The sequence below is a fragment of the Rhizopus delemar genome, genomic scaffold (assembly GCF_000149305.1).
Source record: "Rhizopus delemar RA 99-880 supercont3.12 genomic scaffold, whole genome shotgun sequence".
NCBI classification, from domain to species: Eukaryota; Fungi; Mucoromycota; class Mucoromycetes; order Mucorales; family Rhizopodaceae; genus Rhizopus; species Rhizopus delemar.
Genome location: NW_027137838.1, coordinates 439379 through 453001, shown reverse-complemented (window position 1 = coordinate 453001; position 13623 = coordinate 439379). Strand labels below are relative to the sequence as shown.

Genomic DNA, 13623 nt, shown 5'->3' with positions numbered 1-13623 from the left:
GCTGGTACGGGGTTGGGTATATTGTCGACGTAGGCAAGAATATGGACAAGAACATCTATTTATCTGTATTGCAAGATGGTTTGGTGAAGTCTATGACTGGCTATTGTGAAGAAAACGACCTTATAATGGCTGATTTTGAATTTATGCAAGATAACGATCCCAAACATAAGTCCAAAATCGTATCTGAATGGTTGTCTAAACAGGATTTTACAACAATGGAGTGGCCTCCACAGTCTCCAGACTTAAATCCAATTGAAAACATGTGGAATACTTTAAAAAAACGCTTGTTTAAACAGTATGATTGTCCTCCTGCCTCTATGGATGAACTATGGACTCGTACGTTCGAGACTTGGTACGAAATTACCAAAAAAGAATGTCAAAATTATATTGAAACTATGCCTCAACGATGTATTGACATTATAGAGAACAAGGGTCTTTGGATCAACTTTTAATGCACACATTTAAATAAAAACTTTATTCTAAAACATCGGTTCCAAAATTGTACAAGTGTAGTCGGTATTTGTAAACGGCCATAGCTCCATCCAAAATGACGTTATTGCCGACTGAATAGTACCAAAAGAAAGCCAAGAAGCTATACTTTCGAATGATGTAGAACATGCTGTAGCTTATTTATCGTTTTGGTATCGATAAATCTTACAGAAGCAAAAAATGCAAAACACTTGTACAATTTTGTAAGCTACTGTATATAAATTTAATGAACGTGAACACAAAGGATCGAGACAATGAGTATTTGTTTGTTACAATAATCCAAAAATGGAATTAAGGTTTAGGTTTATATAAAAAATATAATTAAGGATCAAAAAAAAAACAAACGCTTCTCCTCCTCAATCTTCCATTCAGCACAACTTATAAGCACACCTCTGCACTCAGCAACTTGATGACATCGGCCACTGGAAATTATCGTGCAAACTCTGCGAACCGTTCATTTTTAACTATATGCTTTTCTGTTCAGCAATATCAAAATCTGTGATTGAATGCGTATTTCTGCCGACGACGATATCAGCCATACTTTACAGACCTATAATTCTATTATTTATTCTACGTCTTGCTAATGCAGATACTGACGGGAGTGATAATTCAGAGTTCTAAGTAGATTTAATCCTTACTGTGCGAGGACGTCTATCTTGGTAGCTGCTTTTCATAGTCTTTTCTACGTCAGAAATAAATTGGGGACCAATGATACTTTTCAAATCAATGCTTTATTTGTCTTTTTGTTCTTTATAAACCACTCATATTGCCTTATAGACTTCTTTATCGACCACTCATATTGCTTTATATACTTCTTTATGAACCACTTATATTGCTTTATATACACAAAAAAATAGGGATTTGGTTTATAAAAAATAGCTTTTTTTTTATTTAAATAAAATAATAATAACAATATACAGTATTTCTTTGCTTGTAGTGTTTTAAAAGTTTACTCGACTTACCTAATATCATCAAAATAGCATCATCTAATCTAAAATTACATCGATTAATCTCGTGGAACTCAAAAAGTTTTCACAAAAAAAAAAGCCAAGCCAAGCTCAAGGATGCAAAGACACAAGGACTCAAGGACGCAATGACTTGGGCACTCAAAGCAAAAGAAAAGACATCAGTACTTAAAACCCGAAGCGAGCACAGAAAAAAAAAAGATAGAAAGAGGCCAAAGCAAAGCAGCATTCATCTATAACAGTTATTAGCGATCGCGTATATATAGAAGTAATAGTACTTTTCTTTAGATAGACCAGAAGAAGACTAGCTAAGCTTATACCAACAAATAACGAAAAGGGAAGCAGCATGCATCTATAATAATTATTAGCTATTGAGTACATGAAGTAGAAGTAATAACACCTTACTTTAGATGAACCAGGTAAAAAAAAAGACGCTAGTCAAGTTTATACCAACAAGTAAAAAAAAAAAAAAAAAAAAGAAGCAGCATGCATCTATAATTACTATTAGTTATGAAGGATATTTTATAAAAGTAATAGTACCTTGCTTTAGATGAACCAGGAAAAAAAAGAAGAAAAAAGAAAAGACAGAAAAAAATAACACCAGCCAAGCTTATACCAGCAAGTAAAAGAAGAAGCAACGATAATCCCGGGAAAGAGACTTTGTAAAGACCATTTAAAACATTAAGAAAGCAGGCAATACGATTTTACTAAAGTAAAAGTACCATTAGAACAGAAATAGAATATATATAATATTAAGAACTTACCTTTTAGAAAGAATTTTTTTTTTAAAAAAAAAAAGAAAAAAAAAGGAAAAAAAAAGTATTTTTTTTATAGCCTCATTTTACCAGTGTTACGATTACCTACTATCGATTAAAAACAAGTTTTTTTAAAATATGGTTTAACTATTGAAACACTCAGAGAGGGTATTCATAAACAGTTTAAAATCTTTTTTATTATTATTATTCAAATGTAATATCTTTAACTGCAAAGGCTTTTTTCTTTTCCTTTCTTTGCTTTTCTTTTTTTTTTTGTAAAACAAATAAAGTACTACCTTGCTTTTGTATACACCTTCAATTTATTTTGTACTCTTGTTTTTTCTTCCTTAAAGTTTATTTTAAAAAATGTCTCGTCGCGTCGCCACCCCCATCAGTGTCCCCAGCAATGCTCCCAAAAGGGCAAGAATTTCTATGAGCATTGCTGGATCATCATCCACTGTTGTTCCTGCTTCTGCTCCCGCTTCTGTTGTTCCTGTTCCTGCTCCCGCTTCTGCTCTTGCTCCTGCTCCTGCTCCTGCTTCTGCTTCTGTTCCTGTTGCAGGCTTCAGTAGCTTTACAACTCCTCGCTTGGAGAGCTCTGTTGGTGCTGAAGCCATCCGAGCAGCCTCTGGTTTCGCACCAGATATAATGGCTGCTCAGATACAGCAATTGACACAATTGCTGCAGCAACAGCAGCAGCAACAGCAACAGCAACAGCAGCAGCGAACTTCAGAAGCTGAGGTCGACCAGGCCAAAAAAGAATGTAGTGTAAGTCTAGAACAGATTTATCAAATTAGCAATTGTAATTTAATACCTATATTTTATACCTTTCTTTGTGATGTAGAGCTATTTGGCAGAATACTACCGTGATTACGTTGTTGGTCGCAGAAGCGAATTTGACTTGGACGTGACCTTCGCCCACAAGAACAACAGAAAGGTCAAGGCCCTGTTATGTGAGCAAGTCAGGAAGCATCGTCGTTTTGATTTGCTCACCACTTCGCAAATACACACCATTATCAGGAGCAAGTATTCCTACTTGATGAGCAAGGCCAAGGGGAAGACAGTTGTTTCAACAAAAACAACCTGTCGTAGCCGTGTAAATACGGTGAGTATTTAATATTTAGAAGATTATATTATAAAATATAGAAAATGCTTACATTAACACCTTATGATAGAAACTCTCTAACAGGAGATCTATTTACATGGCTAACCCTTCAGCGTTCGACGCCCGTTTCCCGTTCGCTGGCAAAATTCTGACTGTTGACTGGACGTCAGACGAAGAAGATGGGCCAGAGGACGCGAACGGTCGTACGTTCGTGGTCAAAAGGCCATCATTTAGGAGCAACGAAGTAAGTAAAATGTTGGTAACAAATTTCATTTTCTAATATACCTTAATCAATCTACAGGTGGTGCAATTCCACGAAGAGTTGCAAAAAAAATACAAGGAATCCACGAAGAAAAAGGGGGCTCCACCAACTATTAGAAGAATAATAGAAAACGTTGAGGTGGAGTTCCCTGACAAGCTCGATGATACTGATTTTCCTTCCTGGGCTTTTTCTTCTCCTGGTCTTGGTTTTCCAACCTCTGTTTCTGCTTCTTCTTCTTCCTTTGCTGCTGCCAATCCAATGCAGTAGGCATTTTCTTTCTTTTTTTTTGTTTCTTATTTTGTTGTCTCTTCACAAATCGAATAAAAATTTTTAAAGAAAAAAAAAAGAAAAAACTATTGCATGGTTCTTTAGTAAAATATATAGTAAAATAATAATAGTGTTTTAATGGCTTGGTATATTTGTTACATAAAAATTCGTCTTGGCAGAGCGAGAGTAAGAAGGTGATTATCAACATAAGGGCATACAGCAACAGGATTGAAAATTCTGTAGATTGGAAGTATATTGTTGCTTGAAACTGGATCAAATTGATTCTTCCACACTTGGATGCCAGTACCATCGAAGGTGGGAAAATGTTGAGTCGCATGGCTGTACCAATTGACGAATGCAAAATAGTGAATGGAATCGTTGAATGAATGTGAGAAAAAAAATGATATTTGGCCAATTCGTAGTTGGTTGTTCATAATGGCTTGAATATATGATGATGATGATGAATGATTGTCGGATTGTTGGTAACGTTGTCCAAGCAAGTTAATTTTTTTAAATGATTGTATATTTGTATTGATCGTATTGGGTATAGGTATTTCATAAGTATTCATATAGTAGTTTTGTAAGATTTCATAGTGTTCGATGCATAAAGTTTGTTGTTTGATGTTGATTTTTGAATGAAGGGCTTGTGGTGGCAGAGGCTCACTACCAGTAATTGTCAGGTTAAATAGACTTGGTCCGTCTATGAATTGAGAGTAATCAAATGGCGTTAAACCACTCTCGTCATTCGTAACCTCGCCTATTTCCTTTATGAAGTTGATCAGTAGAAGCATGCCTTGATTGTTGGTGTTAATGAGGGTTGGTAATGAATGGATAAGGTCTTGTGTGTGGATAATTTGTGTAAGCATAGTAACATATGTGGTTTCAAAGCCTGTCTTGTAGTTGATGTTGATTTTTTTGACATCGCCATTCAAGCGTTCAAAGCCATAGAGCCAAAAGGCATAGGATGGACCAAAGTCCAAAAAGCATTCTTTCAAATGTATGTGCATATGCATATTTGGTGTTATTGATTCTTTTCCATATAGTCGAGCACAAGTCTTGCCAAAGGTCTTGAATAAGGAATGTGCAGCATGTATCTCTTCTGTTGTAACTACAGGACCAGTTACCAATCTTACTGCTTCCACGTAGCGCATCCAATTGGCAAAATGCTCACCAACTAATCTTTGCTTCAGCAGAAAAGGCGAAAGCACAACACACCACGTTCTCCATTCATCAGCTTTCATATTACCAAAGGTACTTTCAATCTTGCCTTTTTCTTTTTTTTTTTTTTTTTTTTATAACAAAAAATTAGTGTTCAGATTTATTATAGAATAAGTTCTTTTACGCTCGTTACATACTTTTTGGGATTTTAGAGTACTGTGAAGGAATGATAATAGAAGCTGATTCATCAGCCATGGCTTTGAAATCAGATGTGGTAAGCAGCCCGTGATCTACCCAAACTTCAACCATTCGTTTTGGCGTACCTAGAAATAAATTGTGCATGGGATCAACGGTTGTCAATCTCACGACATCAAAATACTCTAGTCGGTGAAGTCCACTCCATTTACTTCCTGTGTTCGTCTGCAGGGTTCGTTGTTGCGTAATGTGAGTGGCATTTAGCCAAGCATATGCTTCTTGGCGCTGCTGGGTATTGTTTCGCAGAATCCAATGCTCATCGTCAAAGTCTGAAAAATCTGGCTTCGTTGAATTTGCACCAGTACTGATTCGCGAAAACACAGTCGAACATTTGTTGCAGGCTTTGTGCGCGGATTGACCCATGAACCCAGCTACTTTGCGAGCTGCTGGTATATCACAGTTAACGGACATCAAAGCAACACGTACCATTTCACCGTTTCTGTTCTGGTACGTTGGCATCATTATACCTCCGTACAAGGTATTCAGCTCTGCAATCATTGGTCGCATGAAGTTCTGGAGCTGGTCATCCGTGGGCTCGCCAGGCCCAGGAATCATACCAACCAGGATGATGTTGGAAACCTTCATCCTGCAACTCCTTGGAAGGTTGTTGATTGTGAGATATACACCACCACAAGAGTAGTGCATACCATCACTAGGTTGAAACCAATCAACGTTCAATGAAACCATTAATGATCGACTTCTATTTACGAATGGTTCTCCAGCCGAATCAACAAGACTGTTCCACACTCTACCATCGTAAATATCGTAAAACACGCCTTCTTCCACATGTCGATGTCTCCATTCTTCGATTTCTGTTTCGAATGTTGGACGAACAAAGAACTTCTTCAACGTTTCGACAATTGAGTTGTACGGAAACTCGAGGACAGGCTTGAGGCTGCTACCAATAAAAAGTGAATTGCCGCATGGGTGCTCTTGTCTGTGAGGATTGTTCGCAAACCTAATAAAAGGGCATTGCCGGGTATGCAAACTTCCTGTGTCGTAAACACTTCTACAAAGAGAGCAGACAAGGAAACGGGGGACACCACTACTGGCAGAGGAATAATTGACCATGTTACGAGCAGTGGAGATCTTTGTAGGAATCTCCATGCTATGGCCAAGAGCACGAACAAAGAAGGAAAGAAAGGCCAACAAGTCTTCACCGGCTTTCACCGAGAGGTGCTTTGCTTGAAAAAGCACAATGAACAACAGCAAAAGGTGACGAAGCTGCTGTTCATCACCCATTCTTTCCTCTTCGTCAATGCTCATTCCATCTACCAGATTGCAAAATAGAATTCAATAAATAAAAACTTTCTTATATAAAATGCTTTGTTGACTAATAATATACCTTCACTTTCTGGTTCAGGAATTGCTGAAGAGTATTCAATGGTTTCCACCTCGTGGTCATTAGTTTCATTTGCTCTTCTTGATTCTGTTTTTTTTTTTAACATTAGCACGGTTGTATTTCTGTTGGAAAATAAAAAAAAAACCTCTGTTTCTAACTCTGTCGATAAGTACATGGCCTCTTACAGTTCTCTTTGCAAGCATTCTATATCCATTGGGGTGTTTGATGCATTCAGAACAGGTGCAAACAATTTTGGTAGCGTTGAAGTTGTTCATGTTGTTTATAGTTTTTAAATTTGGAAATAGCAAAAAAATAGGTAGAAAGAGAAAACGTGCCTGATAAAAAAAACATGTTAAATTTCAAAAAACAAAGTCGGTGCTTAAAGTAACTTTTTTTTTTTTCCCTGGCTTTGTTTCATGGAATATGTTTTGCCAAATATGAAATAGAAGACAAAAACTACAAAAAGACGATAGTTGTGAAACTAAAGATTATATATATGACTTTATTAATAAAAATATTGAGGGTATTTATACTTTTTGAATGTCTGGGTCTTTACCGCTATTTCAATTGATCGGTTAAAAGAATGATATGGAATATAAGGAAGGATAGTGGATAATCAATAGCCGCTGTCTACTTGACGAATCAAGGGACAATGAAGTAATTAAACTATTGATCTAACGATAATTATAGAATAGGATTGAACTGCCGTTGTTGTAATCAGGTTCCGATATAGTCTTTTAGAACGCTGGTAGGACAACAGGGCAAGATTGGCTATTGCAGAATTCTCACGTTTATTAATAGAGATCTGGTTAGACTATAATTCTGTAGTATCCAAGTTTATCCATGAATGTTCACTTTATTAGTTGTGTGGATACAACATTGCCCCCTTCTAGTTTGAAGCAAACGGTAAAAGGATAAGTGAAGATTCAGGAAAAAGTAATTGTCATACACAATAAGTGCGATAATGATCGTAGGGCAGATAAATAGACATAGTATAATTGAGGGTAGATCGTAGTAGTAAGTTGTCATAAAAACCTGATAGTAAAAAAAAACCTTCTTTAGGAAAAATTGTCTTAGGGAAAAAGACGGTCAACTACTTAGACAATTTAACGTCTTGATCTCTTGCTTCTACTGTGATGATCACGAGTAGGAACGGTACGTTTGGGTAATCTTGCTTTCTTTGAGACAGCAGTATTATTACCTGCTTGACGACGAGCCCAATATGTTTCAATTGAAGATCGATCATCAAAACTAGAAGTAGGTTCCCAAGTGTAATCCATAGGATCATCGTATCCTTTCCAATGAACAAGGTACTGGTAATTACCTGGAGTTCCTTTGTGTTGTATAATTGCTTGAATCTCATAATGTTGGTCATCGATTGATTCTGCACTTTTATTGCTGGGTAATGCAATAAGTTTTAAGTGTGAGGTTGGTACATCTCTTGATAAGAGGTTATTTTGTTTGTCAACTAATATGTAACTGCCATTAGTTGTCATTCCACTTATATAAAAAGGACCTTCGTAATACGGATCAGTTTTGTTTTCCTTATTCACATTTTTAATCATGACTTCACTATGGAGTGGGAATGGTGTGTGAACGATTTTGTTTGTTTTCATAAAATATGCATTGTCTACATCCTGAGTTTCCTTAATGCGTTTAGCAAGAGCAGGGATAACGACTTCAGTAGCATATTTAAGTCTGTTTTCTATTGCTTTAGAATCTACAGCTTCACTTCTAAGAGTGGGTTTAATATGAGAATAATCTTTCATATCATTTGGTACTTTATTGAAGATTACTGTATATGGTCTACTCTTATGAAGTCTGGAATATTTCAGATTCATAGCATATTGGGTTGCAGGTACATATAGATCCCAATCTTCTTTTCTTCCTTGTAACTGTTTAACAATAGTCTTTTTAGCAATTCCTACAAATGCTTCATTGACTGAGTTACCAAGGGGATTAAAAGGGTTAGACACTCTCTTATCGATACCACTGTTATTAATAAGTTCAGTGACGATGGTAGCAGTAAACTCTTTTCCGTTATCACTAGCAATGACCTTAGGCCAGCCGAAAGTACAGAAGATATCAACAAGCTGTTTGGCAATAGTAAGAGCTTGTTTATCAGGAATGGCTTTCAAGATAGTAAAGCGAGAAAATAAATCAACCATGACAAGAAGGAAATTATTTCCGCTCGTAGATGTTATATTAAAAGTGCCGAGGTCCATAACCCAATGATCTAGAGGTCCGTCAGGTAGGATACTTCTAGGGGGATGATAACCTGTTTTGGCAATATTAAACATTTTACATTCGTGACACTTGGATATGACATCCTGAATATCTTGACGTAAATTAGTCCAATGGAGTTTATCACCATGAATGGTTTGTTCTATGGCTTTAATTCCATAATGGCCTAATAAGTGAGCCTTTAATATTATATCTTTTCTTTCCTCAGGAGGAGGTGTGATATAATCTTCATATTGCAAAGCGCGATGCAATAAGGGTTTTGATGATGATGATGATGTTGCAGAAGTGACTGCATATGTTTGTGTTTCATAACTTTTAGATTTTTCTTTAAAAGTTGGTTTTCTTTTTTCTTTTTCTTTACCACGGATACTGTAGATGGCAACATTGTTGACATTGTTACCCCCCTCCAGTTTATTGTCATCTGGGAATAAACGACTAAGTGCGTCTGGGATAATATTCTTAATGCCGGGACAATGAACAATATCAAAGGAATATTCGAAAATTGTTTCAAACCAAACAAGCATGGCAGCATTTGGAACAACTTGCTTCTTGATGTAAATCAAGGCTTTGTGATCAGTTGTCAAGGTAAAATGACGGTTATATAACCATTTATTGTATCTCTCAAACATGAATACAATCGCTAACAACTCTCGTTTGTTTGTATGATAACGACGTTCGGTAGGAGAAAGAGATCTTGCAGCAAAGGCGTTATATTGAATGACTTGGTCGATGACTTGATAAACGACACCGCCGATACCATAAGCACTAGCATCTGTTGCGACGTAGAATGGGTACTTAAGGTTAGGAATGTGAATAACTGGGGCATTCACCAAGGCATCCTTAATGTTACGAAAACTGCATTCATGGGTTTCATTCCAAATTCCTTTTAAAGAATTAAGAGATCGTAACCGGTCAAGTGGAGCAGTCAAGCGAGAAAACATAGGTAAACTATTACGGAAATAGTTTGCAAATCCAAGAAAACTCATGACTTGTCTACCAGTTTTAGGTGTGGGCCAAGAATGTATATTTGTCAGTTTACGTTGATCAGGGATTAGAGAACCATTGTTAGCAATAGTCCATCCAAGAATGTTTACACAACTTTGTGCAAAATGTGTCTTTTCAACATTAATAATTAAGTTTGCAGCAGTAAGACGTTTCAACGCTTCACGGACATACTCAATATGTTGATTCATGTCACCAGAGCTGAAGACACATAGATCATCAATATAGAGTGCAGTGTAGGGAAGATCTGCGAACAAATTTGTAAGAACACGCTGTACAATGTTACCGGTACTTGTCAAGCCAAAAGGACAATGACGAAATTGATACTGCATACCAGTGAATGGATGAGTAAATGCGGTTTTAGGTCTATCAGATTCTTGGATAAGAAAACGATGAAAGCATGCTCGTATGTCGAAAGTAGTAAATATAGTAGCAGAACCCATACGTTGATGAAGATCACTGATTAGAGGTAAAGGCATTCTATCAACATTCTTCACGAGTTGGTTAAGCATACGTGGATCAATAACTGCTCTTTTCTTAGTGTATAATCCGTTAACATCCTTTTTTCCAACAAGAAAAATAGGGTTATTGAAGCGAGTATTGGAAGGAGCAGGTTCAATGACACAATCATCCAACCAAGTTTGAATTTGGTCTTCCATGATTTTTCTGTTAGCAATAGCAATATCGGGTTGTCTTCGATAAGCAAAGGCATTGGGTTCAGTATCAAGAGTAATGATAGCACCAGGTAAATTACAATGAGAAGACATGGGGATACTCGTATTAGCATCTAACAAAGGTTGAATAGTGCTCATCAATTGCTGTCTTTCCTGTTTAGTGCCAACAGGAGTTTCATTTGGCTTATAGTCATCAGGGTTAACTGGATCAGGTATTTTAGGAATATTAGAATTTAACCAAGAAGTGGCTAATCCTGTTAAACCTATTCTTAGTTTAGGCAAAATGTCAAGTCCTAAACAAATGGGGACATCACTGCTAAAATCAAACACTTCAAATTCATATGGCAAACGGATTTGGTTATAATAAACAGTAAGATTTATTATGCCTAACCGGCTTACAATACTTGAACTATTATGTCCTAACTTGATCGATCCTGGATTAGGTGTTGGAACTAAACCAAGCGACGAACAGAACGAAGGAGACACACACGAAAAAGTTGAACCGGTATCAATCATGGCCCATGTTTTGATGTGCTCTACAATAATAGGAACATAAAGCGTATTAGTGTTTGAAGGCGCTTTAGAAAAGATGTGATGTGTAATGTACTTACAGGCCTGAGCAGCTTCAGCCACAGTAAGGGCTTCTGCAACATCAATGTCCATATCATCCGACGAATCGGGAACAGAGGCAACGGGACCAGCAGCATCAGTCTTACGACCGGAAGAAGCATCACTACTACTTGTAGTAGGAGTGGCAGAAGAACCAACAGAGGCAGAAACATCGTTACCAGAAGAGGCAACGGAAGACAAGGAAGAAGCAGGGGATCGACTCATTCCGCGAAACAAATGAGAAGGCCCAGCAAGATCAGAGTCGTCAGCCGAAGAGCCAGTTGAGCGACCCTTTCCTTTGCATCAATGACCAGGACGCCAGTTGTCAGCACCACAAGAGCGGCACGGACGTCCCAAACCGGAAGGTTGGTTTCTTGGATTCCACTGAGAGGCAGCAGAACCAGAGGAGACATCAACTTGGGTAGAACCCGAAGAAGGAGAAAGAGAGGAAGATTTCTTCATAGCACGACATTCATCGTTGCTATGGGTGGTGGTCTTATGGAAGCTGCAATACTTCCTAGAAGCCTTTGGATAAGGTGCAGCACGAACAGCAGAACCAGAGACAAAAGCAGAGGATTTCTTCCGACCAGAAGAAGAGGAGTCATTGACCATGGAGGGGCCAGCAGAAGTGTGAGAAGCGTTAGCAACTCTACGTACTTTGTACAATGAATGGTACAAAGTCTTGGCCAACTTGACAACGTAGTCGACCGATTCTTTTTGCGCATCCGTACAATTGGCTAAGGACACGATCACCTTCTTGTAAATGTCGGCCTGAAGACCGATCAGAAAGCAACGAGTCAAGACACAGCGATCTTGGATCTGTGCCAAGCGACGGAGGTTGTTGAAACGTTCAACGTATTGGTCAACAGTCTCAGCAGCAGTCATGGAGATGCGTAACAACTCCGTTGTAGACGTGGCCTTTTCTTCAGCCGAACCAACACCATAATGGCCAGTAAAAGCCTTTTTGAACTGACTCCACGTATGGACATCCTCCTTTTCTTGATATTCATCAAGCCAAGTACGTTGACTAGACGACAAGCAGGGAGGGAGAAGACGAAGCCAGTGCTGATCAAGATCAAGACCATGTGCGAACATCACGTCCTGAAACTTTTTTAAGCAGTGCTTAACATCCACAGAGACAGGGGCAGATGGGTCAAAGACCGCACCCTTCCACTGCATGAGGGGTAGGTTTGGAGGTACAACATTCAAGGCTGCAGGGGCAACCTGAGGTGCACCAGTCCAAGCGGTAGGAACAGCATGGGTCATAGCTCGTTGGAGGAGATATCTAGTATGAACTAGTCTCTCTAGGTCCTTGGAGCAGGCTTCGTACTTGGCGCGCACCATGCTATCTTCCTCTGACTCAGGGGTCGTGGAAAGAAGACGAACAGACAAGTTAAGGATAACTTGGGTGGCACCGATGATGGTGGAATCCAACTCCTCAATAGAAGAGTGGATGGATGGAGCTGCGATTCTAGGCTCAAAAGAACCAGAAGAAACTGCGGACGTGGTCATTCCAGAGGACTGTGCCTCTGAAGATAAGGTAGATACATCTGACATACGACGGGCGTTATCAGGATAAGTTTTATCATTACTACTGGAAGAACCAGCAGCAGCAGAGTTAAAGTCATTTGAGTTTGACATAGTGGTAAGGTAGGTAGTAATAAAAAGAGGGTTGTTTTTAAAAATAAAGTCAATAAAGAATTCACAAAAAAAAATGTTTTGCCAAATATGAAATAGAAGATAAAAACTACAAAAAGACGATAGTTGTGAAACTAAAGATTATATATATGACTTTATTAATAAAAATATTGAGGGTATTTATACTTTTTGAATGTCTGGGTCTTTACCGCTATTTCAATTGATCGGTTAAAAGAATGATATGGAATATAAGGAAGGATAGTGGATAATCAATAGCCGCTGTCTACTTGACGAATCAAGGGACAATGAAGTAATTAAACTATTGATCTAACGATAATTATAGAATAGGATTGAACTGCCGTTGTTGTAATCAGGTTCCGATATAGTCTTTTAGAACGCTGGTAGGACAACAGGGCAAGATTGGCTATTGCAGAATTCTCACGTTTATTAATAGAGATCTGGTTAGACTATAATTCTGTAGTATCCAAGTTTATCCATGAATGTTCACTTTATTAGTTGTGTGGATACAACAATATACATACATATTAATAAAACTACATTTCCATATACTCACACTATCAATCGTTAATAATGCTTGATTGCTATACAATGATTATCTTTGGAGCACAACAGGATTTAAGTCTAGAGACTGTGGAGGCCATTCCATTGTTGTAAAATCCTGTTTAGACAACCATTCAGATACGATTTTGGACTTATGCTTCGGATCGTTATCTTGCATAAATTCAAAATCAGTCATTTTCAGGCCATTTTCTTTACAATAGTTGGTCATAGACTTCACCAAATCATCTTGCAATACAGATAAATAGACGCTCTTATCCATATTCTTGCCTACGTCGA

The 13623-nt window shown here is 37.8% G+C and overlaps 4 protein-coding genes across 4 annotated transcripts; 2 read left to right on the top strand and 2 right to left on the bottom strand.

The window, feature by feature from the left end:
* Positions 1–41: 41 nt before the first annotated feature.
* On the top strand, positions 42–452 carry RO3G_13453 (uncharacterized protein; the record flags this gene model as incomplete). Its single annotated transcript, XM_067668037.1, has 1 exon — positions 42–452. One exon carries the CDS (start codon positions 42–44, stop codon positions 450–452), a length of 411 nt encoding a protein of 136 aa, XP_067524138.1.
* Positions 453–2575: 2123 nt separating this feature from the next.
* On the top strand, positions 2576–3692 carry RO3G_13452 (uncharacterized protein; the record flags this gene model as incomplete). Its single annotated transcript, XM_067668036.1, has 4 exons — positions 2576–2977; positions 3054–3314; positions 3385–3562; positions 3616–3692. 4 exons carry the CDS (start codon positions 2576–2578, stop codon positions 3690–3692), a joined length of 918 nt encoding a protein of 305 aa, XP_067524137.1.
* Positions 3693–3998: 306 nt separating this feature from the next.
* Positions 3999–6498, bottom strand: RO3G_13451 (uncharacterized protein; the record flags this gene model as incomplete). Its single annotated transcript, XM_067668035.1, has 3 exons — positions 3999–5017; positions 5199–5324; positions 5409–6498. The coding sequence occupies 3 exons, from the start codon at positions 6496–6498 to the stop codon at positions 3999–4001; spliced, it is 2235 nt and encodes a 744-aa protein (XP_067524136.1).
* Positions 6499–7704: 1206 nt separating this feature from the next.
* On the bottom strand, positions 7705–12768 carry RO3G_13450 (uncharacterized protein; the record flags this gene model as incomplete). The annotated part of the gene is made up of 5 exons (XM_067668034.1): positions 7705–10970; positions 11130–11423; positions 11487–11783; positions 11859–12412; positions 12458–12768. The coding sequence occupies 5 exons, from the start codon at positions 12766–12768 to the stop codon at positions 7705–7707; spliced, it is 4722 nt and encodes a 1573-aa protein (XP_067524135.1).
* Positions 12769–13623: the final 855 nt, after the last annotated feature.